The 18,580-nt window shown below is 39.5% G+C and overlaps 2 protein-coding genes across 4 annotated transcripts; both read left to right on the top strand.

Moving 5' to 3' along the window:
* Positions 1-19: 19 nt before the first annotated feature.
* On the top strand, positions 20-17,815 carry LOC117481096 (toll-like receptor 7). 3 transcript variants are annotated; one of them, XM_034128614.1, is made up of 4 exons: positions 21-105; positions 12,521-16,629; positions 17,282-17,394; positions 17,495-17,815. In XM_034128614.1, exons 1-2 carry the CDS (start codon positions 103-105, stop codon positions 15,596-15,598), a joined length of 3,081 nt encoding a protein of 1,026 aa, XP_033984505.1. In that variant the 5' UTR covers positions 21-102; the 3' UTR covers positions 15,599-16,629; positions 17,282-17,394; positions 17,495-17,815. The 3 variants fall into 3 exon arrangements, with proteins under 3 accessions (XP_033984507.1, XP_033984505.1, XP_033984506.1); XM_034128615.1 differs by lacking the exon at positions 21-105 and adding an exon at positions 9,312-9,675; XM_034128616.1 differs by lacking the exons at positions 12,521-16,629; positions 17,282-17,394; positions 17,495-17,815 and adding an exon at positions 1,736-4,957 and having other exon boundaries at positions 20-105.
* Positions 7,362-9,294, top strand: tmsb4x (thymosin beta 4 X-linked). The gene is made up of 3 exons (XM_034128617.1): positions 7,362-7,905; positions 8,564-8,676; positions 9,163-9,294. The coding sequence occupies exons 2-3, from the start codon at positions 8,577-8,579 to the stop codon at positions 9,186-9,188; spliced, it is 126 nt and encodes a 41-aa protein (XP_033984508.1). The 5' UTR covers positions 7,362-7,905; positions 8,564-8,576; the 3' UTR covers positions 9,189-9,294.
* Positions 17,816-18,580: the final 765 nt, after the last annotated feature.

Below are 18,580 nucleotides of genomic sequence, written 5' to 3'. Positions count from 1 at the left end.
ATTAACATTAAAAAGATTAACTCATAGTGACTTCAGGCAAGGTCACGTGTTTTTTAAGGCTGTATTTCAAGAAACATAAAGGATCAATACGCTGCATACACGATGGTGAGTTTATTTGATACACATTTCTCTGTATATTCTTAAGATTTGCTCTATATATAGATGTATCTACTGAACTGTAGCTTACAACTTTATTCATCGGCGTGTGTTATGGATTTAGATTGAATTCTTCTTTAATGTAATCTATTTTGATTTTGTGTTTCTGCAATTATCTTTACGGCACTATATATTACTGTGTATACATTTACTTGACTCATTGAAAACTGTTATTTTATAATGTGTTGTTCTACATTTCATATGGAACATTAAAGTTTACTCACAACTGTGTTGAAAAAAACAATTCCTGTCACCTTATTCAATCAGTATCGATCTCAATTATTAGAGTAACAGTAAACCCATTACCAAGCAGTGATCGGTGGACTAGAGATTACAAACATTATTCATTCATATTTATTATCATCAATATTTCACTAACTCAATACTTTTATTTAGAGTTTGAACAGGTTGATAAAGAATACAATGTGATACTGTCTCTGTCAAAGTCTCTCTACAACCTTAGGCAACCTACTGTTTAAGAAACTTAAAAAGGTTTGTCAAAGAGAGAATGTGTAGCTTTTAGAGGAAGTGCTAAAATAATAATACGGTAGAAATCATATATAATAATACACCCTATTACATAGTTCAGTGACCTCAGGAGTTTTGCTGCTAAAGCTTGGTGTGACTGGTATAGCCTGGTATGACTCATATCTTATGGGGACTAATGTTGGTTAAAAATAGTTTATCTGACATTTCTGAGTCAATAAACTTACTTTTTGGCCTTTTTTCTACACTTGTTTTGGTACTAAATAGCCATTGTTAAGTAAAAGGTTAATTATTTATAGCTGTAAGGCAAACTCTTTTTCATTGAGGGCCATATAGAAAAACATACGAAGGTCTGGGCCACTCGCTAGAGGTGAGGTATATTGCATCATAAGTTATAAGTTAGCAAAATCAATCAAATGTAGGTAAATTATGCTTGCTACTAAGAAAAAAAAACAGCCTACATCACAGCTTTCCATAGGGTTTCATTTATTTTGTTGGCAGCCTCAAAACAGAAGCCTCAGATTGCTTTTAATACGGGGAAATATGAAGGGTATATTTCAAGCTTGTTATGTAGATAAGTTATTGGGCTTTTTTATTAACTAAGATTTGTTAGGAAATGCTTTCAACCATAATTGCCTGTATTTTTTGGAAAAGTGGGCTTATTAACACATGAATACTGTATAATATATTTGTACATATATATTTAAGAAGTACAATATAAGACAAGCATAAGTTTCAGGTGTGGGCCATATTTCATTATACTTTTAGAATCTGCTGAGGGCCGATTAAAAATGGACCACGGGCGCATTTGGCCCCCGGGCCTCAGTTTGGACAAGGTGTTAATATAATTAATTATTCAAAATAGTGAGAGTGCTGCCACCTGCAGGATACAAATGGTGCCATTCATAAATACCATTTGTCAAATATGACCTGAAGTCAGGTCCCCATATTGATATTGAAACAGGTTTGCTTGATGAATAAACAATTTTTCATAATGTAGAATGTACTTGATGATATACAATCTGTTTATACATGTTTGTGGATAACTGACTATACTTCGCTGCATTCCACTAATTCTGTTGTTCATCTACAGACGGTCGCAGTTTGGATGCACTTGCTGCTGTCCTATCTGTGTTGCCAATATAAGATGCAGCCCGCTGAAAGCAAACCTGAGTGGATGACACTGCAGTTCTCTTGTGATGTCACAGCCCACAATAACTCTAATGTCCTATTTGACTGTGAAGGCCGTCGACTGACAGAAGTACCTGATGGGATAACCAACAATGCAACTTATCTCAACTTATCAGACAATTTCATTCGGCAGATTTCGAATGACTCATTATCCAACTTGCTGAATCTGACCCAACTTGATCTCAGCAGAGCAAACAATGACAAAACGGTGAACATCAATGTGAATGCTTTCAAAAATCTGACAAAACTGCGTGAACTGAAACTGAGTGGCACTGGTCTGAAGGAAATTCCTGCTAATCTTCCTCCCAGTTTGGAAATCATTGAGCTCAACAGTAACAACATTATGTTGTTGAACGGGAGCTTTGATTGCTTAGCAAATATTAAAAAGTTAGTGTTAGCCAAAAACTGCTACTACAGCAATCCTTGTAAGACATCTGTTAACATGGAAAACCGTTTGGAAGTAATGAGCAAACTGAAGCATTTGGACTTGTCCCATAACAACTTAACTGAAGTTCCCAAAGGTTTCCCACCATCATTAGGCGTGTTGAAGCTGGATAATAACAGAATAAATCACATCCCTGATGGTTTTCTTATGCTTCCAAATTTAACACGCCTGACATTAGAAGGGAACTGTCCAAGATGTGAAACCTATCCACATCCCTGTGTCACCTGTCCAAAAAAGTATCTTGATATTGATCCTAATGCATTTCAATATCTAACCCAGCTGGAGATACTGAATATGGGAGGAAACTCACTGGACCACCTGGATCCTTCCTGGTTTAAGAGTCTGAACAAACTTAAACAATTGTTCCTGATATTTAACCTCTTATTTAAGGCAATTACTGAGGAGGCAACATTTCTGAGACATCTTCCTAAGCTAGAGAGACTTGATATGTCTTTCAACTATGGTATCAAGTTATACCCTACACAATTAAATCTCTCAGAAGAGTTTTCACATCTTAAGTCCCTTAAAGTTTTTCATTTGCAGGGATTGGTCTTCCAGAGTATTGGACCGGAGACGCTTAGACCTCTGTACCAACTCAAAAATCTCTCTATCATGAACTTAGGGACAAACTTTATTATCCACTCCGAATCTGTATTTCACAAATTCCAGAACCTGAAAGTGATGTACCTCGCAGAAAACAAGCTTTTTCCCACTCCAGATAGAAATCTGCTTGATTCATGTGGTGGTTACAATCAGAGGTCCGAACTTTCTATTCATCCGCTCACAATTCCCCATCCGAGTGATTTTGTTTATGAGCATGTGAAGAGCCTTGTCAAGGAAGAGTGTTTTAACTCTGGACGAGTGCTATCTCTCAGCTCAAATAATATGTTCTTCATTTCTCCAAAGCAGTTTGTTGGCTATGAAGACATTGCATGTCTTAACCTCTCGAAAAATGGATTTTCAGCAGCACCTAATGGTACAGAGTTTTCACCACTGCAGAATCTAACATACCTGGACCTGTCATTCAATAGGATTGATTTGGCCTATAGCGGAGCCTTCAGTGAACTAAAGAAACTACAAGTGCTAGACCTTAGTCACAATGAACACTACTTTAAAGCGTACGGGGTAACACTTAATTTGAATTTCACACAAAATCTTCCTGCTCTGAGGGTGCTGAATATGAGTTATAACTCCATTTCCATTTTAACCACCAAACAGATGTACAGCCGTTCATTAACAGAACTTCAGTTTACAGATAATCTTCTGGGGACCCTTTGGAAAGAAACAGATCTCTTATATGAGAGCATTTTTACTAATCTTATTAATTTGACAATTTTAGACATATCCAGCAACCACATTTCAACGCTTCCAGACTATGTTTATGAATATTTGCCGCGTAACCTCACAATACTACGCATAAGTCACAACTTGCTTACTGATTTTAAATGGGACAGACTCAAGTTTTTCCATCAACTTCAGATTTTGGACCTGAGCTTCAATTCTCTACCTAATGTGACAGTTATAAACTCAAACGTAACCCGCACTTTGACTTTCCTTGACCTGAGTCATAATTACATTTTCCACTTGGACAGTGGATTTGTAAATGGTGCAAAACAGCTTACAGCTCTTAGCCTAAGCTACAACAAACTGACTATTATCAATCAATCCACCTTCCCATCGAGATCTGAATATCAGTTTCACACTTTGTTCTTGCAAGGCAACCCGTTCCAATGTACCTGCGATGCACTTGATTTCATTATTTGGATGGAAAACAGTAATGTAAAGATTCCTAGACTAATCACTGATGTGACATGTGACACACCAGCAGATAAAAAAGATAACGTTCTGATCAAATTTGACATTAGGGAGTGTATAGATGACAGTCAGGCGTTCTTGATTTACATCCTCACAAGTTCATTAATTATTGTTTTTATGTTTGTGGCAACAGTTTCCCACTTATTTTACTGGGATGCTTCCTACGTGATGCACTATATGAAAGCTAAGATAAAAGGATACAGAGCCTTTAACTCACCAGGCGCCATTTATGATGTCTTTGTGACTTACGACACCACAGATCCACATGTCACTGAATGGGTGATGAGGAATCTGCGAGTGAAACTGGAAGAGGAAGGAGAGAAGCATCTTCCTCTGTGTCTTGAGGAGAGAGATTGGACCCCCGGCGCCCCCCTGGTAAATAACCTCACTCAGAGCATCCAGTACAGTCGCAAGACCCTGTTCGTCTTGACGGAGGGCTACGTTAAGACCGGGGTTTTCAAACTGGCAATGTATCTGGCCCACCAAAGACTGCTTGATGAGAACCTGGATGTAATTGTGCTGCTGATGCTGGAGCCCGTGCTGCAGCACTCTCACTTTCTGCGCCTGAGGAGGAGGCTGTGTGAGAAAAGTGTTGTGGAGTGGCCGAGAACAGCTGCTGCTGAGCCCTGGTTTTGGCAAAACCTGAGGAATGTGGTCAGAGTGGACAACAAGTTGATGTACAACAAGAAATATTCAAAATACTTCACCAGCAAGTGAGCCAATGACTGGGACAGATCTGTATAAATGTGGACAATTATATTGGGAATATGTTCAACTGTTGCTCTGATAACATGGTCCTTCACAACTGTTACCACTCTCCTTGGGCCTTAAATGAAGACAAATAAATACCTTTGATATTTTTAATCTGTATTTAAAATGATAGGCTACTTCATGTCTTGCTATTACCCTGTGTAAATACATATTTGTGCCTGTCTGTTATCTGGTCTCTATCTAACTTAAACAAATATGTCTAAGATCAACCATAAAAAAGGGCAAAAATGTACCGCATTATCCTCAGAAACTCAAAACAAAAATTGTTGAAATGTGTTTAACCAAAACTCTCAGCAATTGTATGAATTGTAAATTCACATTGGACGTTTGTCTGACACCGTTATACTATGGATGCATATTGATTTATTTAAAGGGCCCATGTCATGGCCATTTCCACTGATCATAATTACATTGTTGAGGTATACTAAAATAGATTTATACTGTGCAATTTTCCAAACTCACATTGGTTTCGCATACAGCATCTCTGTCAAGCATGTGTATTCAGCAGTATTCACTTTCTCCACTAAACGACTCGTTGGAGCTCTTGCCCCCCCCTCCCTGTGAGCCTAGTGTGCTCCGATTGGTCAGCTCGGCCACTCGTTCTGATTAGTCAACCACCAGAGAGGCTGCACCCATGTCAGTGCTTTTCCCGGCTGCTCTCAGCGTAACATCAGTCTTATCATGGCGTCGGTACAGCGGTATATTTTATATACATATATATTTGTAACTGTTGTTATAGAAGAGTGTGACGGCCCCAGGGCCTTTGTCTTACGATGGGGTGGAGCTGAAGCGGCTAATCAGCACGATCACGGACACCTCCGGACACTACGGCCCCAGTCTCTCTCCAAAGCGGCTGCAGGAAGACTAACTCTGCGATCCTCTCAACCACCTGTCTCTGCATTTACCACAATAAATGTGCCGTGGTTTTGTAAACTCGTGTATGTCTCCTTGTCTTTCCGTTGTGGCCTACGAGCTACTCTCATAACAAAGAGTAAGTTATTTTTACCCGTTATAAACTACTACTGTTTGATGAGAAATCAAATCATGGTTTGCTATATATGAATTCAGGGAAGAAAGGATAGGCCTACTAAGTATTTCCATTAAACTTTATTTTTAGAAATGTACAAAATGAACATAAATATACATATATACACGGTATATCATCCATTCCTCCTCCTCTTGCCTGCGCACAGCCGGTGCGGTGCGGTGCCTTTTAGCACGAGGCCTCAGTAGTAGTAGAATCCCTTCCCCGTCATGGATTGTCCGCCAGGATCTGGCTGGACGAAATCAAATGCAAATCACAAAATATTAGAGAAACTTAGTTGTTTTAGATTCGTTAGTAGTAGTTGTGTAATGAACAGCTTGCCTGCTAATATGCTAACCTAGCTTTGTTTACCTTGGTAGCTAACACGATATGAACGTTAGCTTGGAGGAAAGGCAACTATAATGCAGTGTAATAAAACTACTATGAACAAAAGCTAGTGGTTCATATTAGGCTAGCAATAACGTGTTTATAATTGCAATCGTATACGGGTATTCTGCTACCATACAATGTAACTTGCATGAATACATTGTTTTGCGCTAGCATACAGCTAGCCTCGTTAGCTACATGCAGTATATGTACGGTCACAATGTACGGTAAACCGGAGTATACTGTATGAGTATTCCGTGTGTGTGACTGCAGACATTCTCCTGCCATGACAAACATGTAAGGCCATCTGCTGACATTGTAGTTGATATATTTAAATGCTAGCAACGTAGCATCACAAAAATGTTTTTCTGACCAAAACTAGTGCTCCGTGTGTTAGATCGCTACGCCAGCTATAATGTAATTACGTTTCGCGACTGACCGGCAAATCACCCGCAGTATACTGTCAATAGGTATTTTGTGTGTGAATGCAGACATTCTCCTGCTATGAGATACATGTATGCAAGGCCATCTGCTGATATTAGAGTTGATATATGGAAACTCTAGCAACTTAGTTAGCACAGTTAGCACTGTGTCAATGGCTTAGCAGTCCAACACAGTTTACACATTTAAACAGTCTTGTTTGATAAATACACAAATAACAATGCAAACTTACAGGTTGTATACCCAGATCTTCCCCTGCTCCAAACGGTCCAAACAAGCTGTGCATATCCGGCCTCAAACTGGGCAATGTTTTGGAAGCTTTCGTCTGTGAAATGCCGGTTCTTCGAACCTCTGGAGGAGGAACACGCCGCTGCTGGTGTGGCCATAGCTCTTCGGGATTGGTCCATTTCGTTCCGGGTACCGCATGACATCATGCGGTACCCGGAAGAATCAAATGGGCAGTGACGTATCTCCAACGAGGTGTTTTGGGGAGGTATTTTCTGTGTTAGAGTTTTACTCGCTACAGGGTGTACTTTGAGGGTTTTGACTCTGCACACCGTTTACATGCATAAAAACCTTCATAACACACAAGGGGACGGGTAATAACCGAAAAAGCATGACATGGGAGCTTTAAACAATATGTAAATATAGCAGATACACATACCTGCAGGTCCTCATCTACACTTCCTGGTTTTCACTTTGTTTGTCCGCAAGGTGTCGCCGCTTGATAACTTCTCTGTATGCATGTAAGGCTGTAATAGTGCGCTTTATGCAAGTTAAACCTAAACGAGTAAACCCATTGTCTCATTCATCACTTTTTTAACTACATTTTATTCGCTTTGTGGCAGAAATGAACACCTGCTGTATGCTATAACGCCTTCTTTAATGACAGGAGAAAACCGATGGGTGATTTCATTCACCTAATCTGATGCAGGTGGTCGCAGTGTTTCCTCAAATACATTCACGCACGTCACTGATTTAAAATACAGTTTCAGCCTATGGATAGGTTTGGTACTTTTGTTTGTTAAAGAAAAATCATATTATTAAAAAGCAGGCTTAAGAGACAGTGGACGTGACGTCAGAAGATGATTTGCATACTGCGCAGTATTTATAGTGGGATTGACGCTACAGCCATACGCTCCTGCGCCACCCAGACGAGTATCTAACTGTCTCTCAGACTAAAACTAAGGTGAGTGTTCATATTCTTATATTCACGTTTTCTTTAAAGCCTCTTTCTCTTTTAGCCTGTCTATTGAATAATTTGGTCACCGTTGTTTTGATTGTATTACGTTTCCTTCTCCCACAATGTCCTATCTCATTATCAGACAACATTATACTCGCGTATGTGTTCAAAGCTCCTGGAAATAATCAGAACATTCAAAACTCTTTCCCGTTTTCCACAAAAACGGCACAAAATGACATGTAATCAAGTCTATGGATCCAATCAAATGCTACATGCTTTGTTTCAGTAACCTATGATCTGATTGGCTTACCACTTTTCACCTGAGATTCAGTGCATGCTCAGCCTTCTTGAGTGAGTTATATTGTTCACTGGGGTCTGCTATAGTTGATGCAGTCTGCTCCTCTAGATTGCATTAAAGGGCGGGGTCCCATCAGCTGCCCGCGTGCACTAACTGACACAAAGCCTGTCTCAAGTCTGGCGCTGATAAAACAGCACAAAATAACTGGATGGTCTGCATCAGCCCTAGATGTTACTTATAGTTAAGTCATTTAAATTACCCTACACGTTGTTAATTGTGACCTTAATCATCTGTTCACATGCCCAGGTGCGTTCTGATTAAACTATATTGAAGCAAAGCTGATCTAAGGTTTCTTATCTATTTTAGAGCCTCTGCAGATATGGCTGACAAAGCGGATGTCTCAGGAGTAACAACCTTCGACAAGTCCAAGCTGAAGAAGACGGAGACCGCTGAGAAAAACACCCTGCCAACCAAAGAAAGTATGTGCAGTACCTTAAAGGTGGGGTAGGTAAGTTTGAGAAACCGGCTCGAGATACACATTTTGTTATATTCCATGGAATGCTCTTAACATCCCGATAGCAATGAATATCTTAAGTGCTTTGACAAAAAATCCATAAAAAAATGTCATCTGTGGAAGCCGTAGTACTGTAAAAAGCACGACCAATCATTTTAGCCGGCCCGGCTAAAATAACTGGATGGCCTACCTGCCTGTCAGCCTTCCATCTGTGCACAAACTTATCTCGTGCCCTCATTGGTCATGTGCGCGTTTGTGTGTGTTGGAGGAGGGGCTCTGTAAGGAAGTGGCAGATTTTTTCCGGCTGTGTATTTTCAAATTCTAGCAATCTCGAGCTGGTTTCTCCAAAATTACCTACCCCACCTTTAAGATCTACATCCACAACATGAATTGCTATGGTCAAAAACCCTTTGTACTAATCACACAAACTCTATTTGTATCCCTCTTGCAGCCATCGATCAGGAGAAGTCAACATAATGAAGTAGTCCTCCTGTACATTTCACAAGCCTTGCCTTTTTTCGGTTAAAAAAATGGGTAGATGTCCCTCTGTACAGCAAGGAAGCGTGGCCTGGCGTCGGCATGGGTTCCTGATATAAATAATGACTTTTGAATGCTAAGCAACCCAGTTTTTAAATGCATTTTTGTTATATGAATGACCATTTGTGTGCAGTCCCTTAATAGAGAACTTGCTGCTTGTTTTACTTTGTCTGGGACACGAACAAAACTTCCACCATAACAAGAAAAGAGGAAGTGAAAGAGAAGCACTTCTTCAAATGAAATGGTACTTCTGTCCCAGAACCAGAGTTTAGTTTTACTTCAGCAACCGGTGGATTTTATGTCTGCTGTATATATATTCTTGATTAACATTAAAAAGATTAACTCATAGTGACTTCAGGCAAGGTCACGTGTTTTTTAAGGCTGTATTTAAAGGAACATAAAGGATCAATACGCGGCATACACGATGGTGAGTTTATTTGATACACATTTCTCGGTATATTCTTAAGATTTGCTCTATATATAGATGTATCTACTGAACTGTAGCTTACAACTTTATTCATCGGCGTGTGTTATGGATTTAGATTGAATTCTTCTTTAATGTAATGTGTTTTGATTTTGTGTTTCTGCAATTATCTTTACGGCACTATATATTACTGTGTATACATTTACTTGACTCATTGAAAACTGTTATTTTATAATGTGTTGTTCTACATTTCATATGGAACATTACAGTTTACTCACAACTGTGTTGAAAAAAACAATTCCTGTCACCTTATTCAATCAGTATCGATCTCAATTATTAGAGTAACAGTAAACCCATTACCAAGCAGTGATCGGTGGACTAGAGATTACAAACATTATTCATTCATATTTATTATTATCAATATTTCACTAACTCAATACTTTTATTTAGAGTTGGAACAGGTTGATAAAGAATACAATGTGATACTGTCTCTGTTAAAGTTTCTCTACAACCTTAGGCAACCTACAGTACTGTTCAAGGAACTAAACTTAAAAAGGTTTGTCAAAGAGAGAATGTGTAGCTTTTAGAGGAAGTGCTAAAAATAATAATACGGTAAATCATATGCAATAATACACCCGATTACATAGTTCAGTGACCTCAGGAGTTTTGCTGCTAAAGCTTGGTGTGACTGGTATAGCCTGGTACGACTCATATCTTATGGGGACTAATGTTGGTTAAAAATAGTTTATCTGACATTTCTGAGTCAATAAACTTACTTTTTGGCCTTTTTTCTACACTTGTTTTGGTACTAAATAGCCATTGTTGAGCAAAAGGTTAATTATTTATAGCTGCAAGGCAAACTCTTTTTCATTGAGGGACACATACAGAAAAACATACGAAGTTCTGGGCCACTCGCTAGAGGTGAGGTATATTGCCTCATAAGTTAAGTTATAAGTTAGCAAAATAAATGTAGGTCAATTATGCTTGATACTAAGAAAAAAAAACAGCCTACATCACAGCTTTCCATAGGGTTTCATTTATTTTGTTGGCAGCCTCAAAACAAGCCTCAGATTGCTTTTAATACGGGGAAATATGAAGGGTATATTTCAAGCTTGTTATGTAGATAAGTTATTGGGCTTTTTTATTAACTAAGATTTGTTAGGAAATGCTTTCAACCATAATTGCCTGCATTTTTTGGAAAAGAGGGCTTATTAACACATGAATACTGTATAATATATTTGTACATATATTAGACCCTCCAGAAAAACGCGGGCTAAAATCCTTGATTATGCGGGCTAAAATCCTTGATTATGCGGGCTAAAATCCTTGATTATGCGATAAACATGCGGGGTTTTTATGTGATTTTATGCGGTGAAGTTGCGAAATATGCGGAAATATGCTAAATATGCGAAAAGTTGCGAAATATGCGGGAGGCGGAAAAAAGGTGATTCTTCTCCCACACCCTGTTACTAGGCTACTACTGAATGAAAGTGAGCCCTTTTAAAGAGTTCCTATGATAAACAAGCATACTAGAAGCAAGCTACATCACAAAGTGTTATTTATGTATTTATATATGGGCTATTTTAATCACTCTCTCTCTCACACACACACACACACACACACACACACACACACACACACACACACACACACACACACCACACACACCACACACACACACACACACACACACACACAACACACACCACACACACACACACACACACACACACACACACACACACACACACACACACACACACACACACACACACACACACACACACACACACACACACACACACACACACACACACACACACACACACTTCTCCGCCCTCATTCTGTTTTCATTTACTCGTTCGTTATCTGACCAGCTTCAATCTTGTAGGCTACTCACCTCGTTTATTGTAGGTTGATGCCTCGGTGAACGTGAGTTGTTTGACTTTCTTGTCCGCAGCAGCAGAAAGCATTTTAGAATGTTTGAATGAATCAAAGTGGGTCGTCACCGTCGATTTTCTCTTATGCTCCAACACACAGTTGCACGGGGTGCAGAATAGTTTCCCCCCACTTTCGTGCAAGACATCGGGGTACTGCTTTGCCCGGTCTTTAGCAGAAATGTTCGTAGGCAAATGAGATGGATTCGATTTTTTCATCTTGGTCAGAGCCGTATAATAGTATTTAGTATATAATAATAATAGTATAATAGTATATAATAATCTATATGGCGCTGATCTTGTTGTTTTCTCTCTCGTGTGAGTTCCACACATTCACTCTACGGTGTTGTTTACCTGCGCGAGCTGATGACATCACTACTTCACGTTAACTTTTTTTTTCCTCAACTTTGTGTGGAAAAATGCGGGGATTATGCGACCTTTTAATAAATATGCGCCCTTTTAAAAATCTGCGCCATTTTGCTGATTATGCGATCGCATAATCGCGTTTTTCTGGAGGGTCTAATATATATTTAAGAAGTACAATATAAGACAAGCATAAGTTTCAGGTGTGGGCCATATTTCATTATACTTTTAGAATCTGCTGAGGGCCGATTAAAATGGACCACGGGCCGCATTTGGCCCCCGGGCCTCAGTTTGGACAAGGTGTTAATTATTCAAAATAGTGAGAGTGCTGCCACCTGCTGGATACAAATGGTGCCATTCATAAATACCATTTGTCAAATATGACCTGAAGTCAGGTCCCCATATTGATATTGAAACAGGTTTGCTTGATGAATAAACCATTTTTCATAATGTATAATGTACTTCATGATATACAATCTGTTTATACATGTTTGTGGATAACTGACTATACCTCGCTGCATTCCACTAATGCTGTTGTTCATCTACAGACGGTCGCATGTTGGATGCACTTGCTGCTGTCCTATCTGTGTTGCCAATATAAGATCCAGCCCGCTGAAAGCAAACCTGAGTGGATGACACTGCAGTTCTCTTGTGATGTCACAGCCGACAATAACTCTAATGTCCTATTTGACTGTGGAGGCCGTGGACTGACAGAAGTACCTGATGGGATAACCAACAATGCAACTCATCTCATCTTATCAGACAATTCCATTCTGGATATTTGGAATGACTCATTATCCAACTTGCTGAATCTGACCCAACTTGATCTCAGCAGAGCAAACATTGACAAACCGGTGATCATCAATGTGAATGCTTTCAAAAATCTGACAAAACTGCGTGAACTGAAACTGAGTGGCACTGGTCTGAAGGAAATTCCTGCTAATCTTCCTCCCAGTTTGGAAATCATTGAGCTGAACAGTAACAACATTATGTTGTTGAATGGGAAATTTGATTGCTTAGCTAATATTAAACAGTTAGTGTTAGCCAAAAACTGCTACTACAGCAATCCTTGTAAGACATCTGTTAACATGGAAAACCGTTTGGAAGTAATGAGCAAACTGAAGCATTTGGACTTGTCTCATAACAACTTAACTGAAGTTCCCAAAGGTTTCCCACCGTCATTAGGCGTGTTGAAGCTGGATAATAACAGAATAAATCACATCCCTGGTTTTCTTATGCTTCCAAATGTAACAGTCCTGAAATTAGAAGGGAACTGTCCAAGATGTGAAAACGCTCCACATCCCTGTGTCACCTGTCCAAACAAGTCTCTTGATATTGATCCTAATGCATTTCAATATCTAACCCAGCTGAAGATACTGAATATGGGAGGAAACTCACTGACACACCTGGATCCTTCCTGGTTTAAGAGTCTGAACAAACTTAAACAATTGTTCCTGTCTTTTAACTTCTTATTTAAGGCAATTACTGAGGAGGCAACATTTCTGAGACATCTTCCTAAGCTAGAGAGACTTGATATCTCTTTCAACTATGGTATCAAGTTATACCCTACACAATTAAATCTCTCAGAAGAGTTTTCACATCTTAAGTCCCTTAAAGTTTTTCATTTGCAGGGATTGGTCTTCCAGAGTATTGGACCGGAGACGCTCAGACCTCTGTACCAACTCAAAAATCTCTCTACCATGAACTTAGGGACAAACTTTATTATCCACTCCGATTCCACTGTATTTCACAAATTCCACAACCTGAAAGTGATGTACCTCGCAGAAAACAAGCTTTTTCCCACTCCAGATAGAAATCGGCTTGATTCATCATACGGTGGTTACAATCAGAGGTCCGAACTTTCTATTCCTCCGCTCACAATTCCTCTTCCGGATGATTATGTTTATGAGCATGTGAAGAGCCTTGTCAAGGAAGACTGTTTTAACTCTGGACGAGTGCTATCTCTCAGCTCAAATAATATGTTCTTCATTTCTCCAAAGCAGTTTGTTGGCTATGAAGACATTGCATGTCTTAACCTCTCAAAAAATGGATTTTCAGCAGCACCTAATGGTACAGAGTTTTCACCACTGCAGAATCTAACATACCTGGACCTGTCATTCAATAGGATTGATTTGGCCTATAGCGGAGCCTTCAGTGAACTAAAGAAACTACAAGTGCTAGACCTTAGTCACAATGAACACTACTTTGAAGCGTACGGGGTAACACTTAATTTAAATTTCACACAAAATCTTCCTGCTCTGAGGGTGCTGAATATGAGTTATAACTCCATTTCCATTTTAACCACCAAACAGATGTACAGCCGTTCATTAACAGAACTTCAGTTTACAGATAATCTTCTGGGGACCCTTTGGAAAGAAACAGATCTCTCATATAAGAGCATTTTTACTAATCTTATTAATTTGACAATTTTAGACATATCCAGCAACCACATTTCAACGATTCCAGACTATGTTTATGAATATTTGCCGCGTAACCTCACAATACTACGCATAAGTCACAACTTGCTTACTGATTTTAAATGGGACAGACTCAAGTTTTTCCATCAACTTCAGATTTTGGACCTGAGCTTCAATTCTCTACCTAATGTGACACTTATAAACTCAAACGTAACCCGCACTTTGACTTTCCTTGACCTGAGTCATAATTACATTTTCCACTTGGACAGTGGATTTGTAAATGGTGTAAAACAGCTTACAGCTCTTAGCCTAAGCTACAACAAACTGACTATTATCAATCAATCCACCTTCCCATCGAGATCTGAATCTCAGCTTCACACTTTGTTCTTGCAAGGCAACCCGTTCCAATGTACCTGCGATGCACTTGATTTCATTATTTGGATGGAAAACAGTAATGTAAAGATTCCTAGACTAATCACTGATGTGACATGTGACACACCAGCAGATCAAAAAGATAACGTTCTGATCAAATTTGACATTAGGGAGTGTATAGATGACAGTCAGGCGTTCTTGATTTACATCCTCACAAGTTCATTAATTATTGTTTTTATGTTTGTGGCAACAGTTTCCCACTTTTTTTACTGGGATGCTTCCTACGTGATGCACTATATGAAAGCTAAGATAAAAGGATACAGAGCCTTTAACTCACCAGGCGCCATTTATGATGTCTTTGTGACTTACGACACCACAGATCCACATGTCACTGAATGGGTGATGAGGAATCTGCGAGTGAAACTGGAAGAGGAAGGAGAGAAGCATCTTCCTCTGTGTCTTGAGGAGAGAGATTGGACCCCCGGCGCCCCCCTGGTAAATAACCTCACTCACAGCATCCAGTACAGTCGCAAGACCCTGTTCGTCTTGACGGAGGGCTACGTTAAGACCGGGGTTTTCAAACTGGCAATGTATCTGGCCCACCAAAGACTGCTTGATGAGAACCTGGATGTGATTGTGCTGCTGATGCTGGAGCCCGTCCTGCAGCACTCTCACTTTCTGCGCCTGAGGAGGAGGCTGTGTGAGAAAAGTGTTGTGGAGTGGCCGAGAACAGCTGCTGCTGAGCCCTGGTTTTGGCAAAACCTGAGGAATGTGGTCAGAGTGGACAACAAGTTGATGTACAACAAGAAATATTCAAAATACTTCACCAGCAAGTGAGCCAATGACTGGGACAGATCTGTATAAATGTGGACAATTATATTGGGAATATGTTCAACTGTTGCTCTGATAACATGGTCCTTCACAACTGTTACCACTCTCCTTGGGCCTTAAATGAAGACAAATAAATACCTTTGATATTTTTTATCTGTATTTAAAATGATAGGCTACTTCATGTCTTGCTATTACCCTGTGTAAATACATATGTGTGCCTGTCTGTTATCTGGTCTCTATCTAACTTAAACAAATATGTCAAAGATCAACCATAAAAAAGGGCAAAAATGTACCGCATTATCCTCTTTTTAAGTTATTGGTCATTGGTCTAGCCTCCAGAGAAAAAAACCTCAGAAACTCAAAACAAAAATTGTTGAAATGTGCTTAACCAAAACTCTCAGCAATTGTATGAATTGTAAATTCACATTGGACGTTTGTCTGACACCGTTATACTATGGATGCATATTGATTTATTTAAACAATATGTAAATATAGCAGATACACATACCTGCAGGTCCTCATCTACACTTCCTGGTTTTCACTTTGTTTGTCCGCAAGGTGTCGCCGCTTGATAACTTCTCTGTATGCATGTAAGGCTGTAATAGTGCGCTTTATGCAAGTTAAACCTAAACGAGTAAACCCATTGTCTCATTCATCACTTTTTTAACTACATTTTATTCGCTTTGTGGCAGAAATGAACACCTGCTGTATGCTATAACGCCTTCTTTAATGACAGGAGAAAACCGATGGGTGATTTCATTCACCTAATCTGATGCAGGTGGTCGCAGTGTTTCCTCAAATACATTCACGCACGTCACTGATTTAAAATACAGTTTCAGCCTATGGATAGGTTTGGTACTTTTGTTTGTTAAAGAAAAATCATATTATTAAAAAGCAGGCTTAAGAGACAGTGGACGTGACGTCAGAAGATGATTTGCATACTGCGCAGTATTTATAGTGGGATTGACGCTACAGCCATCATTACGCTCCTGCGCCACCCAGACGAGTATCTAACTGTCTCTCAGACTAAAACTAAGGTGAGTGTTCATATTCTTATATTCACGTTTTCTTTAAAGCCTCTTTCTCTTTTAGCCTGTCTATTGAATGATTTGGTCACCGTTGTTTTGATTGTATTACGTTTCCTTCTCCCACAATGTCCTATCTCATTATCAGACAGCGTTATACTCGCGTATGTGTTCAAACCTCCCGGAAATAATCAGAACATTCAAAAACTCTTTCCCGTTTTCCACAAAAACGGCACAAAATGACATGTAATCAAGTCTATGGATCCAATCAAATGCTACATGCTTTGTTTCAGTAACCTATGATCTGATTGGCTTACCACTTTTCACCTGAGATTCAGTGCATGCTCAGCCTTCTTGAGTGAGTTATATTGTTCACTGGGGTCTGCTATAGTTGATGCAGTCTGCTCCTCTAGATTGCATTAAAGGGCGGGGTCCCATCAGCTGCCCGCGTGCACTTACTGACACAAAGCCTGTCTCAAGTCTGGCGCTGATAAAACAGCACATGCAGTGTCTGCATCAGCCCTAGATGTTACTTATAGTTAAGTCATTTAAATTACCCTACACGTTGTTAATTGTGACCTTAATCATCTATTCACATGCCCAGCTGCGTTCTGATTAAACTATATTGAAGCAAAGCTGATCTAAGGTTTCGTATCTGTTTTAGAGCCTCTGCAGATATGGCTGACAAAGCGGATCTCTCAGGAGTAACAACCTTCGACAAGACCAAGCTGAAGAAGACGGACACCGCTGAGAAAAACACCCTGCCAACCAAAGAAAGTATGTGCAGTACCTTAAGATCTACATCCACAACATTAATTGCTATAGTCAAAAACCCTTTGTACTAATCACACAAACTCTATTTGTATCCCTCTTGCAGCCATCGATCAGGAGAAGTCAACATAATGAAGACTAGTCCTCCTGTACATTTCACAAGCCTTGCCTTTTTTTCGGTTCAAAAAATGGGTAGATGTCTCTCTGTACAGCAAGGAAGCGTGGCCTGGCGTCGGCATGGGTTCCTGATCATCTGTTGTGGATAAGTGCAGAAGTGTCATGAAACAACTGAGGGACAGACACTTTCTGATTTGTATCCCTTTTCTGCCCACTTTTAAATGCTCTTGTAGCAAGCTGTGTGTTCTTTGGTAACAAAATCTGGATGCACATGTTTGTTAAATATGCAAAATAAAACATGTTAACTGACTTTACTGTGTCCTTGTGGTTTTGATTGTGTTTTTAGTACCACCCACCCTTAGCCATAAATGCCACTTTAGAGCAACACTTTGGTCACAAACGCAACACAAAATCAATATGGCTTTTTCCGCTTAACAGCATTGGAGTAAATTGAAGGTGTTGCTTCTGTCTTTAAAGCAAGCAGAGTCACGTTATGAACTGACAAAAAAAAAGCGTGTAGCTGCTAGCATAACTGGCATGCTCCATTTTCAAATCATGCTTTCAAAGCAAAGAATGTCTGAGTTAAAAGTGACACTTATCTGGGCTCTGCTGCTTTTGCATGATATTGAGGAAAAACCCTGATTTGCTATACATGAAAGGAACCGGATTCAGAATGCAAGATGTCCAACTTGTAAAGTGTACAGTTCATCCCAATGGAACTTTTTCACAATACAGTAACCTCTTTGGCTCACATCCTGTAATGACTGGTTGAAAAAATCTTACAATGTACTACTTTGAAACTTCAACACCTAAATTCCACTCTAGAGGAAAACCCATCCTTTGTTTATGAATTCCAAACTAACTTTAAATGGGAACAGCCTAGGAGTACTAATTATTTTACCTTAGGATACACCAACATTCCTGCCTTGCAGTTGCAGCTGTTCCAACCTGAGCAGGACCACACCCTTGTTCTGTTATCACATGACAGGTAACTTTAAGGCTGTGTTGCAAGATGCCCTGAGGTCATGAGTGCTTGAAAAGACAGGAGTGCTATTATAGGGTGAGCCAATGAATT

This window comes from Trematomus bernacchii, unplaced genomic scaffold (assembly GCF_902827165.1).
Source record: "Trematomus bernacchii unplaced genomic scaffold, fTreBer1.1, whole genome shotgun sequence".
Taxonomy (NCBI): Eukaryota; Metazoa; Chordata; class Actinopteri; order Perciformes; family Nototheniidae; genus Trematomus; species Trematomus bernacchii.
The sequence above is the reverse complement of the archived record's forward strand: the minus strand, read 5'-3'. Positions and strand labels throughout refer to the sequence as shown.

Excerpts from the sequence above, each read along its gene's own strand:
- tmsb4x (XM_034128617.1), top strand. The coding sequence starts at position 8,577 with ATGGCTGACAAAGCGGATGTCTCAGGAGTAACAACCTTCGACAAGTCC. Across the intron at positions 8,677-9,162 it reads CACCCTGCCAACCAAAGAAA|CCATCGATCAGGAGAAGTCA; the intron begins GTATGTGCAGTA and ends TCCCTCTTGCAG.